The sequence below is a fragment of the Mus caroli genome, chromosome 11 (genome assembly GCF_900094665.2).
Source record: "Mus caroli chromosome 11, CAROLI_EIJ_v1.1, whole genome shotgun sequence".
NCBI classification, from domain to species: domain Eukaryota; kingdom Metazoa; phylum Chordata; class Mammalia; order Rodentia; family Muridae; genus Mus; species Mus caroli.
In genome coordinates, this window is record NC_034580.1 from 96204975 (window position 1) to 96223171 (window position 18197).

Below are 18197 nucleotides of genomic sequence, written 5' to 3' on the forward strand. Positions count from 1 at the left end.
CTGGAACTCACTCTGTAGACCAGGCTGGCCTCGAACTCAGAAATCCACCTGCCTCTGCCTCCCGAGTGCTGGGATTAAAGGCGTGCGCCACCATGCCCGGCTTTTAGAGTAAGACCTTCTCAACACATAAAGTGTGTGCTAAAGATGGATCAGATCAGCAGTTAGGAGTACAGACTATTCTTCCAGAGAACCTGGGTTTGGTTCCCAGGACCCACATCTTGGTTCATGACTATCTGTAACTGCAGTTCCAGGGGATCTGACACTCTCTTCTGATTTCTGGTGGCACCACACATGCACCTGGTATCCTTACATGTGTGCAGATCAAACCCTCATAACATATAAAATACACCCAAAAATCTTCAAAGATCTAGGCTACCGTTAACAGAGGAGCTGCTACCTGGCCTAGCTGGTGCTGTAGGGATGTCAAGGGTACCAAATGGATATGAAACAACAGTATTACCATCTCTAACAAGGTAGACTTTATTGTCACAGAAAAGCTAAAGCAATGCGGGCAAGCAGGGGTTCCAACTGCAGGCTTGACTATGGTAGCTCCAGGCTTGACTATGGTAGCTCCTACCATGGTGATTCAGTTCTTCAGAGATGAAGAGCAGAGGAGTCAAAGGCCAATGCCAGCTGCTAAAATGGAAAATCATAATCCTTTGCCTGGTTTCCAAATCCACTTGGGTTTCCAAAACAGCCACTGATCAGGGTGGGTGCATACTGGGGAAAGAGCCCCACGCAGAGTTCACAAGGTAAGCTATGGAACACAAGGCCTGAGTCAACACTCACCCCAAAGACCCAGAGGGCCATGGTGTCAGAGTTAGAGGTGGCACAGAGAAGCCTTGGAGTTCCACCCAAGTGTCTTGCCACAGGTGCAGTGAGTCTTTACACATACCTTGTAATTTCTTAGTCTAGGAATGTATAATTTGGATAAATAAACATGACGGCTGACAGAGCCTCCCTCTTAATTCCCTGGGATGAGGAATAAGAATCACTATGGTGAGGGGGCTGGTGAGATGGCTCAGTGGGTAAGAGCACCCGACTGCTCTTCCGAAGGTCCGAGGTTCAAATCCCAGCAACCACATGGCGGCTCACAACCATCCGTAACGAGATCTGGCGCCCCCTTCTGGAGTGTCTGAAGACAGCTGCAGTGTACTTACATATAATAAAAATAAATAAATCTTTAAAAAAAAAAAAAAAAAGAATCACTATGGTGGGAGGTGCCAGCCCCTGAAGTCACCTTATTGCTCACAATATCACATGTCAGGTCAAATAGCAGAGACTCATCCTTAAAGACTTAAAGGAGGTCCAGTGTTGGTTTTGGTGGGAGACAGAGGCAGGCAAATCTCTGAGTTCAAGATCAGCCTGGTCTACAGAGTAAGTTCTAGTAGAGCCAAGGCTGCACAGAGAAACCCTGTCTTGAAAAACAAAACAAAAAAGACTTAAGAGAGACATGAGTGGAGTAACCTATTACACTGCCCAGGCCTGGGTCCTAGGCAGACAAGATGGACTATTGCCATCCTGGGAACTACTGCAAACATCAACAAAAGCAGTTGTGGATACAGAAAGACGTGCTGACGTTACTAGAGAATCACAATGTCTGATACATGCTGAGCTGATGAAATGCTTTTCCATCTGTCTGGAACAAGGATCAGAAAGAGTTCTCCTCCAGCCACAACGGACCGCAGTACACGTTCAAACAGGACATGTTTAAAATTAGTGTCAAAGTACCTGTGGTAGACAGGGACGTCTGGCTGTCTGCACGGTCCCGAGAGGAGACACACAGGGAAGCACTTACCCCTACATCTGCTAAACTATTTCTCATAGGGCAAAATAGGAAATAGTTTAGACTTAACAAGTTAAGAGGCAAAAAGTCAAGGAAGGAAGGGAGATTCTCAGATTAGAATTCTACAGTTACTGATGGCAGGTGTCTGTAATCACAGCACTTGGGAGATTGTGAGGGTTGGAAGTTCAAGGTTGGCCTGGGCTTCATGGTAGCACTTTACCATCCTAGCTACACCCTAGGCCTTTTTTTTTTTTTTTTTTTTTTTTTTTTTTTTGACAAGGGCTAACTGTAGCCAACTAAGTAGACCAGGTTAGTCTCCAACTCCAGATGGTCCTTCCACCTCAGCCTGCTGAATACTGTAATTCTGGCAGAACAGGCATGGACCACCACAGTAAGAACAGTTCATAAAGCAAGGAGTTCTAGGGCCTGCAAGGTGGAGTCAGAAGACTCAGGAGTTCAGAACCACCACTGTTACATAGTGAGTTCCTCTGGTCAGTGAACTAGAAGGGGGGTTGAAGCAGTCTAGAACCCTAAGTAAAGTAGGTTTAGAAACAGCTAAGCCTACTGGTTACTGTCCCTACTTTCCATGAGGGAAAACCTCATGTCAGGGACAAGAAGGATTGTGTCTAGGACTCAGGGACGTGTGGGGGTGGGCGGCTCTGTGCTTCCGGTCTCGTAATAAACATGAGTAGGGAATTCAAATAACCTGGCCTGACAAAGGAGGTAAAGCGAGGTGAAGATTTTGGTTGTCCCACCAGGAAGACAAGGTGAGCCAGTTGGGGGTGGGGGTGGGGCTCTCATGGAGGAGAATGCAGAGTATAGAGGAAGCACATCATAAGAATCATCCAGGGTTCTGGATTGACAGGCACAGCCTATACCATTCTACACCATTTGTCCTCTGGTTACCTTTGGGTTTTGTTAGTTTTGTGAGACAAAGTCTCACTGTATGGCTCTGGCTGGCCTAGAACTTGCTACATAGACCAGGCTGACCTCTACCCTCAAGATCTACCTGCCTCTGCCTTCCAAGTGGTGGGATTAAAGATATTTACCACCATACCCAAGAAGTAATTACGCTTATTTATGTATACTTGTGTGTGTGTGTGTATATATGTGTACACATATGTCACAGCATGCATGAGGTCTGATTGCCTTCTTTGTGAGTGTGAATATGTATATGCGTGATGCGTGTGTATACGCAGGTGTGTGCACCCGTCCATGTGCTCAGAGACCAGAGGAGGAGTCTAGGTGTCCTCCTTTATAATCTCTGGCTTATGCCTATGAGACAGAGCCTCTCAGTAAACCTTGAACTAGGCTCATAGCCCAAAAGCCCCAGCAGGCGTCCTGTCGTCTCCACTCTCCATGGTGCTGGGAATTCAAGGTACTCAGGCTTGCACCATGAAGCTCTCTCACCCACTGAACCATCTCTCTGTTGGTCTTTTTTTTTTTAAAAAAAGATTTATTTATTATATGCAAGTACACTGTAGCTGTCTTCAGACACTCCAGAAGAGGGAGTCAGATCTCATTAAAGATGGTTGTGAGCCACCATGTGGTTGCTGGGATTTGAACTCTGGACCTTCGGAAGAGCAGTCAGGTGCTCTTACCCACTGAGCCATCTCACCAGCCCTCTGTTGGTCTTCTTTTGAAGTTGCTTTTTGCTTGAGATAAGGTCTGGCTGTAGAGCCCAAACAGGCCTTGAACTCCGGTTCTACCTATTTCTGCCTCCAAGTGCTGAAATTACAGCTCTGTACTACTGTAGAATATTTTTTTCCTTTAAGGTACCATTGCCAGTTGGCAGGGGGGTAGAGGGAGGGTCGAGGGGGTGGGGGAGGAACGGTGCATGCCTTTATCCCACTACTTGACAGGCAGAAACAGTCAAATCTTTGTAGATTTGAGGCCAGCCTGATTTATATACTGAGTTCCAAGTCAGTCACAGTTTCAAAAAGAGAGGGGAAAAAAGCAACCCTGTGTGTTTACTGTGTAGTGCTATAAACTGTAAGTAGACAACTTTCCCTCCTACAAGATTTATAGCTAAGAATTGCCTTGGCTCTCACAGTCACTTTAAACTTGAACTTTTCTGTTTGGTTTTTTGAGGCAGGTCTCACTGTGTAGCTCTGGCTGTTCTAGAACTCACTACATAGACCAGACTGACCTTGAACTCATAGAGATCCTCCTGCCTTTTACTCAATTACTGGGATTAAAGGTGTATGCCACTCCAACTTGGAGGAGTATCACAACTGTTTAAGATTTGGGGGCTTCTTAGAGATATACTGAACACATAAACTAACTGATCCAAGCTTTTTTGGAACCATGAGTGGATTATTATACTTTAGAGATGAAGACTCACCCCCAAAGGCTCGTAAGTTAAGAGCTCAGTGTAGTGAGACCACTGTGTAGCCACTTTGTCTCAAACCTCTACATTAGTTTCCTGTTACTAATCCACTCCCTAAGACTATTTCCTGGGGGTGTCTCCAAGATGGCCTACTTATTCCTATTCCAGGTTTAGAGAGTTTGACCTAAGCCAGATGGCAACTCTCTCCCCACTTTATCTGTTTAACTAGGGCACAGGAACAGAGACCTCTCGGCAGATAGGTTCAGGAGAGCGAGCCTTGTCAAACTCAGCACTATCCCCAGCTCTTAGACCCCTAGATCACTGAACCTGTCTGAGTCTCTGTTTCACCACCTGCAAATGTATAGATCATCACCTGACACCTCACAGTCATGGGTCATATGCATTTATATTTAATGCAAAGTCATTGGTGTGTCATCCAATATCAGTCAATCTTCTTTCTGCAGCTCTGTTCCCATACAGTACACACACACACACACACACATTCATACACAGGCATACACACACACACTCATACACAGGCATACACACACACACTCATTCATACACACACACACTCATACACAGGCATACACACACAATCATACATACACAAACACACATTCATACACAGGCATACACACACACACTCATACATACACACACAGACACTCATACACAGGCATACACACAGACACTCATACACAGGCATACACACACAATCACACATACACACACACATTCATACACAGGCATACACACACACACTCGTACATACACAGACACTCATACACAGGCATACACACACACACACTCATACACAGGCATACACACACACACTCGTACATACACACACACTCATACATACACACACATACACTCATACACAGGCGCACACACACACACTCGTACATACACACACACTCATACATACACACACATACACTCATACACAGGCGCACACACACACTTGTACATACACACACACTCATACATACACACANCACACACATACACTCATACACAGGCGCACACACACACTTGTACATACACACACACTCATACATACACACACATACACTCATACACAGGCGCACACGCGCACACACGCACACCACGATCCCTAAGGAACACAACTGAGACAGGGCAGATATCTCACAAGTTCTTTATTTCCCACATTGGCACATATATCAATACAAAGGCTGACGAGCTACAAGACTATGAAGCGCTGCAGAAGCAGGGCAGGCGCTGAGGCCACAGCTCTGGGTGAGCACAGATGTGGAGGAAGGCAGAACTCTAGAAGGAAACTCACAGGCCACAGGACACAGAGACAGCACTGGGCAGAGGGGCACAACCCTCACTCAGATACACTTTACATCACACACAGTAATAGAAACGGAGAAGGGTAAAAAACAGCGAAAAGGACCAGGTTCAAAAAGCCAACCAGGACTGGGGAAGTCCCTTTACAGTGAGAGGTTCAAGGGATAGAGAAGATGCCCTGCCCCGCCCCCCATAACTGTCTACCCTAGGGACACGCCCACTCACACCCATCTCAGAGCTGGGTCTGGTAGCCAGCCAATCTGGGGTTCCAGCAGCCACAGCTTTGGCCCCAGTTTCAGAATGAGGGACCGGGGTTCTTTCAGCCTGTCCTACAAGAGGAGACAGGTCTACCAGGACAGGATAGGGAGAACTTCTGGCAGACATGGGGGGGAGGGTCCTGTTTCAGAGGAAAGGAAGGAAGGGTGGGACTTGGCCAGGCAGCAGAAGGAGGGGGTCTCAAGCTGTCTGTGGGGCTTTTTCCGACTGCTGGGAAACAGCAAGCCCAGGAAAAGAAGGGGGTGGATGGGAGCCAGGAGCCAGACCACCCTCAAACCCAGTCGGCCCTGTCAGAGGAGACAACAGAAAACCACCACTGGCCCTCACTCAGGTCCCCCGTGGTCAGCGACGTAAGTGCTGACCCAGCTTACAACCTGCGCCATCTTACTGTGCTGCAGCCAGTGATGTTCCACCCACTGGTGCCCCCAAAAAACGGGGTGGGGGTGGGAGGGGGCATCAGAACGACTGAAGGAGGCTGCCAAAACTTCAGGTGGAACGCAAGGATGGGAGCAGGAGGTGTGCACAGCAGTGAGACCAGGCCAGGGGTTCAGAACTCATAGACACGAGCTCAGATCTGCTCCTAGTATGACCTTGGCCAAGTCATCTCAGATCTCTGAACTTCGGGTTCCTCTTCTAATAAATGGTGCACAATCACATGTACCCACCCACAGGGCCATGAAGACGAAAGGAGCTAACACAAAAGAAGATCCGGATGCTAAGTAATCTGACTTCCCGGACAGCTCCTCAGAGGGAGTGCCAGAAAGGCCTGCCCTCAGAGCACGTAACCCCCCAAAGCTGGGGTTTCTAGATGGGCAGAGGGGACCCTGACCCACCCCTACCACCCTGCAGGAGCCCCACACTCACCCGGGGGAATGTTCCAACTGTGGCCCTTGCTGGCAGAGGCCTTCGTTCCAGGCCTAGGTGGCCCCAGAAGGCCCCTCTTCCTCCCTGGCACTGGGAGAGTGAGTGGCCCTTTCCTCCTCCAGCCTCTGAGAGTCCTGGGTCGGCACTCTGGGCTGCGGCTCCAGGATCCCGCCCCCCATGTTTGTTTGCTGCTGCTGGACTGGGGAGTCTTGGTGGGTAGAGGAATTTGGGATGAAGGATAGGGCAGAGATAGGAAGTTGAGGTACAAAGGTGTGTATAGCCCAACCCTGATTCCCAGTTCAGCCCCCCCCCCAGGAAGAAGGTGGACAGACAGCTGGACTTGTAAGCAGATTTTGCATAAATAAACACTGAGGCAGCAGTTCTAGCCAAGGGGGACTGGAGGCAACTATGTAAATAGTATGTAAATTGTATGCAAAGTCCATGCAAATCAGTACACTGAGTGGGACCGAGTTGAGGTAAGCGATCACTGGGGAGGGGGGGTGGGTCTTCACCTACTCTCACCTCTCATATGGTTGATGATCGGAAGCTTGTCCCACTGGCAGGAGGGTGTCCTCTGCGGGAACACTCACCTTTTGGGACCACCTTCTGCTTCTGCTGCCGCTTAGAGTGGGCGTCCTGCCAGTTGGACAGTTGCTGGAGGACATACTTCATGTCCAGGTGGGAAGGGCCCAGGCCACTGGCCTCCAGGGCGGAGACCACCACATTCATCCTTGTGGTCTCGTCCACCTCCGGCTCCACCTCCTCCCAGGCCTCGGTCTCCTCAGACGCCTGCTCGGTCTCTTCCGCCTGCCCATCCTCAGCCGTCCCCACCTCTTCTATGGCCCCCAGCTCCTCCTCAGGAACCAACTCCTCTGGAGCCTCGAAATCTTCAGGTGGCTTGGGATCTTGAGCCGGTGGGGGTGGCATCACCCTCTGCTCCTTCTTCCGCCCCTCCCTGCAGTGAGTGTCACGTCTAGGCAAGGAGACAGTGACGTCTTTCCACACGGGCCACCCCAACACTTCACTCCACACACCCCGATAGTCCCCCACCCCAGCTGTCCTAGCTAGGAGTGAGGGGAGAGGGCATCATCTTGGAGGCTTCCAAAAAACGCCAGCCCATGCCCCCAGCAGGAGGACTGAGGGTTATCAATACCAAAGAGGTCCCTTCTTCTTCTCCACTCCCACCCTTCAGCCTAGAGATGAGCAACTGGGATGGATATCTCATCCCAGAGCCAGTTGTCATGGAAATAAATCCATTATAGTAAGGCTCAGATGGGTCAGATGGCTTTGCCCAAAGAACTCCAAGCTGCCCAACTGGGACTGGGTCCCAGGGCTGTTCACCTCTCAGGTCATAGTCAGGTGACGAAAAGAAAAGCCTTCATCTCCAGCCACGTGGAGTAAAAAGCCACCTAGAAGGTGAGATCTGAATGGAGAGGGCACAGCCATTCCCCAAACAACAAGCAGACGAGCAGCCCCCCCCCCAAAACACTGATTTCTCAGAGTTTTCCCGGTCACAGAACCAGCAACAAGTGGTTGTCTGGCGGCTGAAATGTGAAGACAGATGATGGGGGTGAGGGGAAACCTTAGCCAGGTCACCCCAGGTTTGATGTCTTTCCCCCACCAACCATCTCATTAAATCCTTAACAGAGATCAGGACCTTCGGAATACTGAAGAAACTCAAACTGCAAGTTCCTTGGGCCATAAACATTGAAAAGTCACATGAAGCACAGGCAGGGTGGCACCTGTCCTGGGGAGGCAGAGGCAGGCAGATCTCTAAGTTCGGGGCCAGCCTGGTCTACAGAGTGAGTTCCAGGACAGCCAGGGTTACACAGAGAAATCCAGCCTCAAAAAGGAGGAGAAGGCTGGTGAGATGGCTGAGCAGGTAAGAGCACTGACTGCTCTTCCAGAGGTCCTGAGTTCAAATCCCAGCAACCACATGGTGGCTCACAACCACTCGTAATGAGATCTGACGCCCTCTTCTGGTGTGTCTGAAGACAGCCACAGTGTACTTATGTATAGTAATAAATAAATCTTTGGGCCAGAACAAGCGGGGTTGACCAGAGTGGGCAGAGGTCCTAAATTCAATTCCCAACAACCAGATGAAGGCTCACAAATATCTGTACAGCTACAGTGTGTACTCATATACGTAAAATAAAGAAATAAATCTTTAAAAAAAAAAAAAGAAGGAAGAGAAGAAGAGGGGGAGGAGGAGGAAGAGGAGGAGGAGGAAAGGAGGGGAGGAGGAGGAAAAGGAAGGAAGAAAGGAAGGAAGGAAGGAAGGAAGGAAGGAGGGAGGGAGGGAGGGAGGGAGGGAGGGAGGGANGGAAGGAAGGAAGGAAGGAAGGAAGGAAGGAAGGAAGGAAGGAAGGAAGGAAGGAAGGAAGGAAGGAAGGAAGGAAGGAAGAGAAAGAAAAAAAGTCTCAGGTGGAAATGACTGATCCCATGCAGAGTCTGCAGAGCTAGGCAGTGTGAACGAGGCAGGATAAGGAGGCAGGAAGGATGCCTGAACATTAGGAGGTCAGAACATTAAGGTCAACCATTCTCTACTCAGAAAAGGTAGTTGGCACTGGGTGGACCAAAATGAGCATGGCTGAACCAGGCAAGCCTGAGGATCCCAGTTAGACACACCTCTCCATGAAATACGCAGGGTCAGTGATGAACTTCCTCAGAGATGTTCGGAGCTCCTCAGCCAGTGTCTCTGGGAAACTTGGAAGTGCATCCTACAGCCAAGAGGGGAGACATTCCACCCCAACACTCAGAAGAAATAATCTGAAGGCAGAAATCAGCCAGCAGGGCTGAAACCCAGGGCACACCGAGGTAAAAAGGGCACTCTCACCAGAGGCACACTGTATCCATAGTGGGTGACAGAGCCTGCGGACATGGAGGAGCGCTGGCGATGACTCTTCCCATCTTCCTGGCGGTCACGAGGCCTGCTCCCATAATCCTGCATGTAGGAGCCAGCTCGCAGGCTCTGCTAGGACCAAGGGGTTTCCAGTCAGGCACTCTGCCTGCTCTTGCTTTAGGCACAAGTAAAGACCCCAGCTCCAGACCCAAATAGTGCGATTCTGGGTGACCCTGGCCAAGATCCTGATCTCTACCCTCTTCAGACCTCAAACGAACTGGTATCTGCTGGACCGTGGGCCAGTCAGGGTGGAGGGCAGAAAGGCTCTGTCTGCAAGTTGCTTGTCTTCTTTGGAGAGCCAAGTCGTCCCTGGGGGGGGGGGGTGCATTCCAGATCTTTGCCTAGGAATCATAGAACCTCACCTCTGAGTGGATCCCCTTCTCTGAGGCCAGCATCTGCTGCAGTTTCTCAGTCTGAGCCCCATACTGGAAAAAACCATGAGGTGTGAAACCCCCCTCCCCAAGGCCTCCCACTCCTGCACTTCCTACCCCACCAGTCTTCCCATATCAGAGTCTCTGACAGTCATGAGGAACAGGAGTCATAAAGTGGGGGGTCATGCAGCCTGGTTTGGGGAGTGTGTAGGATTCTCTCTGGGCGGACTTGGTTAGGGACGTGGCTGGGCAGAATGAACAGCTCTCCCGTTATCTCTGCCAACTCTGATGCCTACACAGGGAAGGGCTTCGGGCCTGGCAGAGCAGCTTACAGACTGACAACGCTGTTGTAGCTTGGTGATCTCGGCCTGCAGCTGAGTGATCTCTTTCTGCTGCCTCTCATAGCCTTCCAGCCTCAACACCAGCACTTCCGAGAGCTCTGCCATCTGCTGGCTGGCTTCAGCTATAGGACAAGCACAGGTCAGCCTGGCTCTGAGTCTCCGCCCCCGTCACCCCCACAGAGGTCCCTCTGGACTTTGGCATTCTCCCCCCCAGGTCTTTTTTTTTTTTTTTTTTTTTTTTTTTTGAGAATCATTTATTGACACAGAGCAGGGGGCTGGAGAATATCTTAGTAAGACCTAATCCCTTGTCCACACCAGGAACTCTCAATCCCAATAGAATGAGGTACAATGGAGCCAGTGTTAACGGAGGAGTAGAGGAAAGGGTCCCAGAGGTGGTGAATGTGAGCAACTCAGTGCTGCAGAATCTGGGAAGGGCTCTGGAAGGAGCCTCTGGCTATGTAAGCCCCACCACACCGAGAAGGAAGATGCAGGGAATGGGCAGTGGGGAGGGGGGAGGGGCAGGGCATTGAGCAGAGACCAGGACAGAGATGGGGGAAGGGGTTGCAGTTATCCTTGGACCAATGGGAAGCCATTTTGGAATTTTTTTGTCACATTAGAGCCAGATTTGGTTTCAGAAATTCATCCTGGCTAGGTTAAAAAGGGACCTGGATGGGTAGAGAGACCCCATCATACATTATGAGGTGTCCTGGGCTAGAGACACTGAGACTTGCCAGCTGTGGCTTGCAGGGGAAGGAAGGACAGAGATGAGATTCGGAAAGAGCATAATAGCCAGATGCTATATATCCCTTTGAATCTGCATCTCAGCGGGTAAGCTTGAGGTCCTCAGGGACTGAGGAAGGCTAAGTCGGTGCTAGGCACAGCCTAGAATCAGTGTGTGACTGTGAACTGTCTCAGCCCTAAGTGCCCAGGCTCTGGCAGCTCCTGGCTCCCTCCTCGCCATCCTGTCCACCCTGCCAGCTTGGACTGTTCCAAATAATAGACAGACTTTAATGGCCTCTATGTGTTCTGCAGTGCTCGACCCTTCCTGGGCACGTGTTCTCCCCGCCCTTCCTCCTCTCTCCAGAGTCCCACATTAGGTGGTCTTCAACACCTGACCCTCCTGTCTCTGACTCCTGAGTGCTGAGGTTCCAGGTGAGCTTCACCACGCTCAACAATGGTGCTTCTCCTGCCCCTCATAAACCCCGAGAAGATGAGGAGCAGGCCGTGGTTCTCAGTCCTCATTCTAAAGATGAAGGTTCAGGGAAGCCAAGGAATCTGTCTGGGCTACCACAGCGGCCAAGTCCCAGAGCCAGGACCTCAGCTCAGCTCTCCAGGCTCCAAACCCTTAGCTCAGCCTCTCATATCTCGGGACAGTGCCCTCCTCCGAATTAACGGTGTCACGTACAGAACTGCTCCACACATTCCAGAATGAGCATTTGCTCTTCGTCCTCCAGGTTGTCAAGGTGGGAGGCCTGGAGGAAGGGAAAAAGGAAGGGGTGAGGCTGTCACCACCCCCTGCCCAAGGCCACGCCCTCCTCCCTGTCCTCACCTCCTCTCGCAGGTGGTCATTCTCTTCCTCCAGAAGCCTCAGCTTCTGCTGCAGGGCTTCCAGCTGCGGGCAGCGGTGCGCTGTCTCAGCCTTAGGGGGTCTGGCAGGGGGGAGGGCGATGATGAGAGTCAGACTGTAAGGGCTGGAGGATCCCAGTCCCCAAGGCTTCCCCAGCAGTGACAGTGTCAGCAGGCCCATGCCCATTTATAAACGAGCAACTGAGGCTCTGAGAACGGATGATCGGGGCACAAAGGCCGAACACGTACGGCTTGGGGGCACCATAGGGGTGATCGTGCTGCTGGTCTTGATCCCTCTGTCCTTCTCGTTCCTCCTCTTCGACCTCTTCCTCGTCTTCCTCATCTTCCTCATCATCATCGTCATCAGAGTCTGAGTAGAGCTGAAGAAGGTCATCTCGCAGGTTCACCTGCTTCCGGAGATGTAAAATCTAGGGCAGGGGAAAGAAGCCACGGAAAGATAAGCACAAGGGGGCAGAGTGGGTGCTAGTCTGGGGAGGGGACACACGGAAAACTCTCCCTGGTCCTTAGGAACCCAGATACCTCCTCCCGGGCTGAGCCCAGCATGGTTTCCAGCTTATTATTCTCCTCCATCAAGATACTGTTCTGTTTCACCAGGGACTGGCCAATCCGGGCGGCTGTGTTCAGGTCCCGTTCTTTCTGCAAAAGAAGAGCCAACCATTCCATTTCCTTCGCAGTTTCTGGGACCTCCCAAACAGGAGGGAAAAACCAGGGCTAGGCCACAAGAAGACTGTCTCTCTCTCCAGCACCCAGCCGTCCAAGTACCAAAGACTATTAACCAATTCCTGGGTCTGACAAGATCAGTCCAGATTGGTCCTCTGAAATCTACTTGCCTTCCAGGAAAGGGGCCTTCAAGTTGGCTCCCAGGCAAGAAGAAAACAGACAAAAACCCGAAGTCCTATAGGGCAGAGTTAAAATGAAGGCTGGCCTGAGTGAGGAAGGTACCCACCTCTTCCAGCAAATACAACATCACTTTGACATCATCTTCGGTGATCTTCTTCGTGGGTGGTGGATTAGGACACAGCGCTGCAGGAGGAAAGGCCCAAGTGGGTCAGGGAAAGGAGACGAGGCTGCCCGTAGCCCACTACATCCCTCACAACAAAGATTGTGAGACTGCACTCCATCTGGCCCTAACACCCTCTCCACAGCTCCGGATCTCCCCACTCCTGCTTTCTCAGGAGGGGCCTGGGTGCTGTAAAGACAAAACCATCCTCCGGGCTCATGAACTGGACTCTTAAGACCCCTGGGTCTCTGGGTCCCTCGAGATAAGAATTCAGGGAAAATACTGGGCTCATCATGCCCGCCCCCAATCGGCATCTTAGCCATCACTGGAGTCTCCTCGATCATAAAAACAAATGCAGTCACCCATCCTAAACCTGTTACTTGTCACAGGAGGGCCAAGTAGACTTCTTCAGCGCCCAGAAGCGGGCACCTGAGCCTAAAATTGCCCCCGCCCAGAAGAGGAGGTACAGAAGCCCAGTGCCCCGCCCACTCCTCCCGCTTCATTCCAGCTTCGGAAAAGTACGACCCAGACCTCTGAGGCCCAGTAGTGGTCAAAGGCTCCCCCCATACACACACCTCTACCCACCCACGCAGGCTGGTTCCTGCGGGTTAGCGCAGGCTCAAAGCGCACCCGCAGCCCCCGCCCCTCTGCTGGCATTGCGGTAGACGGGGAGGGGGCACTGAGAGTGCGCAGATCTGCCACAGCAACAGGCGCGAAGAGGCGGGCGGAGAGCGCGAGAGAGCTCTGGACCTGACGCACCCACAATAATCGGGAAACCGGAAAAGGGGGGGGGGATGGGGAAAGGGAAACCAAACCGGCACCGCAGACTGTGGTCTCACGGGAGTGGTGGAAAGGTGGAACTGAGAGCCACAAGGGGGCGGGGCGCCTGAGTCGGTGGACCCCCTCCTACCTGGAGATGCCCAAATAGCGCCCAGTGCGGGATCCCCGAGACTCAGTTTACCTTCCTGCAGCTCTCGAATAAACGCCGCACGCTCAGGGCCGGACACGCCGGGCCTCCGGCCAATGTACGCGGCTGGTGTCTTCCAGATTCCCTCGGCCTTTCCAGTGCCCAGGCCAGTGGCCCGGGGACCGTAAGGCCCCTGGAATACGTAGCGGGTCCACGGTGCGTCCGAATCACCAATGATCATGGACCGACAAAAGCTTCCTGTCTTGGTTCGGGATCCTGATTTCTGTCCGGACCCGGTTCCCTGCGCTGGAGCAGGTTTGGGCTCCGCTGAGGGCTCCGGAGCGGGACCCACTGCAGGCTGGGTCGTGGGGGTGCCTGCTGCTGGGTCCCCCGACCCCGTCCCGTCTCCCGCACCGCTCTGCACCTGCTCTTTCGGGCGCATCTTGACTCCGCAGTCCGCTGCCGCAGCCGGGGCTTTATAACCTGTGCTCGGAGCGGGCTCCACTGGGCTGTACCACGCGTGGCGCTAGGGGTGACCGTTGATCTGTTAATGGTGTCGAGGACTCAGGATCGTGCAAGAAAGCAGCCAGTGGTGACGGGATAGGAAGTAAATAAAAGAAGAAGAAAGAAAGAGATGAACTAGTGCCTAGCTTATTCTGTGGGGTCGAGTTCACGGTGATGGATTTCTCTTCCCTTCCATCTTCTGAGAATGGTTCTGTCCAAAGCCGCCGCTTCCCTGGACTTGAGTAGAGGGACCCGTAGCTTCTGCCTAGAAACAACCCCCCCCCCCCTTTCAGCCCCCCGCGCGCGCTCCCGCCACCCCAGCTTCCAGGGGCTTTCTGTGTTGCCCTACCCAACATTGTATACAGACCGAGGTGACCTGAGAATCGAGGCAGTACGCCTGTGTCTTTCCAGGTAGACTAAGCAAGAAATCCAAACTCCGGTATGGCTTTCAACGTGTTGCGTGTCATCCACAGGTCCTTGCGCTCTCACTCCCGCGCTCGCTCCTGGACGTCTTCCATCTTAGTGCGTTCACTCGTTCTTTATCTCCAACCCTAATTCTCAAGCCCTACAGTCCAAGCAAGCACCTGTTCTTCAAACATTCCAAAAAGAACGTCTTCGGAGGCGATCCTGCTTAAATGTTTCGCTGTGACGACTCTTCAAGATCCCCGTGTACACACACACACACACACACACACACACACACAAACCAAAACATCCGTTATCCCAGGGTCTGAACTGATCGATGTCGGTCTTCACGACTTTACCCGTGCTCTTCAGCTCATGGACGGACGTATGCTCCCCAGAAAAATGGCTACTTTGGAAGCTGGCTCTCAGTCCTGAATGAACTGGTATAAGGAGTGGGAGGGCAGTAGCCATTTCTGTGCTTTTAGACTGGGAGACAGGCTTAAGGGAGATGGGTGACTCATGGACTCAAGTCTCAAAATCGTTCTTGATGTTCTCCATTCACCATCCTCCAGTGGACAAGGCTATTGGCTTTACGTTTTTAAAAATATTTATTTTTAATATTTTTATATGTGGTGTATGAAGGTGTCCATGTCAACATCAGTTGTTGTCCGTCCCTTGCCACCTTATTTTTTGAGACAAGGTTTCGCACTGAATCTGGAGTTCAGCACTTTGACGAGACTGTCTGGCCAGCGATCCCCCAAGACATCCACTTAACTCCACCCTACCCCTCAGCCCCGGGGTTTACAGACAGGTGCCACCATACCAGACCTTCATGTGGATGCTAGGGATCCAAACACAAGCCTTTATGTTTATACGCAGACAGAGACAGTTTACACACGCACACACATATGTATGTATGTATGTATGTATGTATACACACACAGACATACGGTTTTGTTTGTGCATATGAGTGTTTTGCTTGCTTATATATCTGGACACCACTACCATGCCTGTTTTCCACAGAGGCCAGAAGAGGGCATCGGATCCCCTGGAACTGGAATTACAGATGGCTGTGAACTGGGAGCAGAACCCTGAAAGAGCAGCCTATGTTCTCAACCACTGAGCCATCTCTCCAATCCCCACACACACCCCAATTTTGTTTTGCTTTTGAGAGAGGGTCTCACTCTGTAGTCCAATCGAGCTTAAAATTCACTATGTTGCCTAGGCTGACCTCAATTCTCCTGCTTCAGACTTTCTTGAGCTGGAATTACAAGTCACACCCAGCTTGAATTTGCCTTTTAAACACTCCTCAAACATAGCTAGTTCCAGGCCAGCCAAGGCTACAGAGCGAGACCAGACCTCCAAAAAAAAAAAAAAAACCAAAAAACAAAAAACAAAAAAAAACCCTTAAGTTCTTTTTCTTTTTTTCTTTTTTCTTTTCTTTTTTCTTTTTTTAGTTTTTTGAGACAGGGTTTCTCTGTATAGCCCTGGCTGTCCTGGAACTCATTTTGTAGACCAGGATGGCCTCAAACTCAGAAATCTGCCTGCCTCTGCCTTCCAAGCGCTGGGATTAAAGGCGTGCGCCACCACCACCCAGCATTAAGTGCTTTTCAAATGTTCGTCTTCTGTTCCAACGGTCTATTTTGCAAGCAGAGTGTTCCTCCTTTCTTCTCAGATTGTTGTGCTAGCCAACCTCCCCCTATACCCCAACACACGTCCCACACACCTGTCTTACCCCATCCTGGGTCCAGGTACATTCTAGCTTCTGGCCAGAGATGTACATGTACTGTACATCCACATTGCTGTACAGGTCCAAACACACACACATACATGCACACACACAAATATACACATTAGAATAGGTACTCAATATGTGTGTTGAATGAATACACACCAGGCATGCATGCGGTGCACAGCCCTTCATCCACACATTTATCTAAGCTAAAGAACTCTGGCACCAGTTCTTCCCAGCATCCTTGTCTGAGCTATAGACAGGGCTGATTCTCAAGGTCTTTGCAAAGAGTCTCCTAGCACATTCGAGGTCAGGTTTCCCAAACAGTCCAGACCAATAAAGACAACCCAGAAAGAATCAATGTGCCCTTTCATCGGTACCCACTCTGTAAAGAGGCGCTGCCATTCCAACATGTCTTTCTACCACAGGTGGTAGTGTACGTCTGGAATCCCAGCCCCTGGGTGTGAGGTGGAAGGATCACGAGTTCAAGGCCAGCCTGGGCTCCGTGGCAGATTTGAAGCCAACCTGAATTATATAGAAATTTTGAGGCCAGCTCAGGCTACATGAGAAGGTGCCTTAAAGCCCTTCCCCTGAAAACATTTCCTTTTATTTCTGTTCATTCATTCATTCAACAAACATATCGAGTACCTATTCTAATGTGTGTGCTTGTGCATTTGTGTGTGTGCGTGTTTGTACATGAACAGCCATGTCTGTGTACAACACATCTCTGGCCAAAAGCTGGAGGAAAACTCTCTTGCTTTTCACCTTACTCCTTTGACACAAATGTCTCAATGAACCTGGAGCTTGGAATGTTTCAGCTTGGCTGGCTGGCCAGCAAGCCCCAGGGAATTCTCTCTTCTCTCTCCTCCTCCCCTCCCCTCCCCCGCTCCCTGAGCCCATTCCCCCAACACCAGGGTTACAGACTCTTGAAGCTTTCCCCATGGATACTGTCAATCAGACTCAGCCTCCCCCCCCACCCCCACCCCCACCCCATTCTTAGGCAGCAAGGACTTCTACCCTCTGAACCATCTCCCCAGCTCTGAGTGCCTATTCTATAGGCCAAATACAGGGCTAGACTAGGACTAGAGAAGGGAATCAGAGAAACTCCAGCTCTGCTCTCCTGGAATTTAGAGTCTAGAGGGGAGACAGATAAACAAGAAAGCAAGTCCATGGATTTCACACCGTTCTCAGAAAGCCACAAAGAGGTATGATTAAGAAAAACAGAAAGTAAGCCGGGCGGTGGTGGTGCACACCTTTAGTCCCAGCACTTGGGAGGCAGAGACAGGCAGACCTCTGAGTTTGAGGCCAGCCTGGTCTACAAAGTGAGTTCCAGGACAGCCAGGGCTATACAGAGAAACCCTGTCTCAAACCCCCTCCCCCCCCCCGAAAAAAAAAAAACAAGAAAGAAAGAAAGAAAGAAAGAAAGAAAGAAAGAAAGAAAGAAAGAAAGAAAGAAAGAAAGAAAAAGAAAAACAGAAAGTACCTACTATCTGAGGGTGGAGAAAAGCATCCACTGATGAGCCATTTTGCAGCACGGGCTGCAGTCAGCGTGCGAGGCACACTCAGACACTTTCTCTTCCCTCTGGGGACCAGGGCTTCCTATTTCTGACTGGTGACTGGACCTTGCTCCCTCTTCCCTTCCTAGTCCTGCATCCTTCCCATGCCTATCAGGCCTGTAGGGATTCATGCGCCCGTTTCTCAGAAGAACCATCCTCTCAAATCAGTTTGGTTTTGAAAGATCGCTTCAAGCTCAGATCTTACAATAGCAGGGAGCCATAATAAAGAAATGGCACCCTGCTGAACCCTACAAGCTTTCTTCTTCCCTTTCCCTTGGGATCTCTCTCTCTCTCTCTCTCTCTCTCTCTCTCTCTCTCTC

The 18197-nt window shown here is 50.9% G+C and overlaps 1 protein-coding gene across 4 annotated transcripts; it reads right to left on the bottom strand.

Annotated features, from left to right (window-relative positions):
- Window positions 1-5266: 5266 nt before the first annotated feature.
- On the bottom strand, window positions 5267-14331 carry Hap1 (huntingtin associated protein 1). 4 transcript variants are annotated; one of them, XR_003838188.1, is made up of 13 exons: window positions 13735-14330; window positions 12720-12796; window positions 12293-12409; window positions 12002-12180; window positions 11736-11835; window positions 11592-11658; window positions 10178-10308; window positions 9837-9899; window positions 9409-9543; window positions 9201-9292; window positions 7163-7545; window positions 6573-6780; window positions 5267-6399 (listed from the first exon to the last, which is right to left on the bottom strand). XR_003838188.1 is itself a non-coding variant. In XM_029484159.1 (13 exons), the coding sequence occupies exons 2-13, from the start codon at window positions 13919-13921 to the stop codon at window positions 6626-6628; spliced, it is 1686 nt and encodes a 561-aa protein (XP_029340019.1). In that variant the 5' UTR covers window positions 13922-13986; window positions 14105-14330; the 3' UTR covers window positions 5267-6625. The 4 variants fall into 4 exon arrangements, 3 of the variants coding, with proteins under 3 accessions (XP_029340019.1, XP_029340018.1, XP_029340017.1); XM_029484159.1 differs by having other exon boundaries at window positions 5267-6780; window positions 13735-13986; window positions 14105-14330; XM_029484158.1 differs by having other exon boundaries at window positions 5267-6780; window positions 7163-7527; window positions 13735-14331.
- Window positions 14332-18197: the final 3866 nt, after the last annotated feature.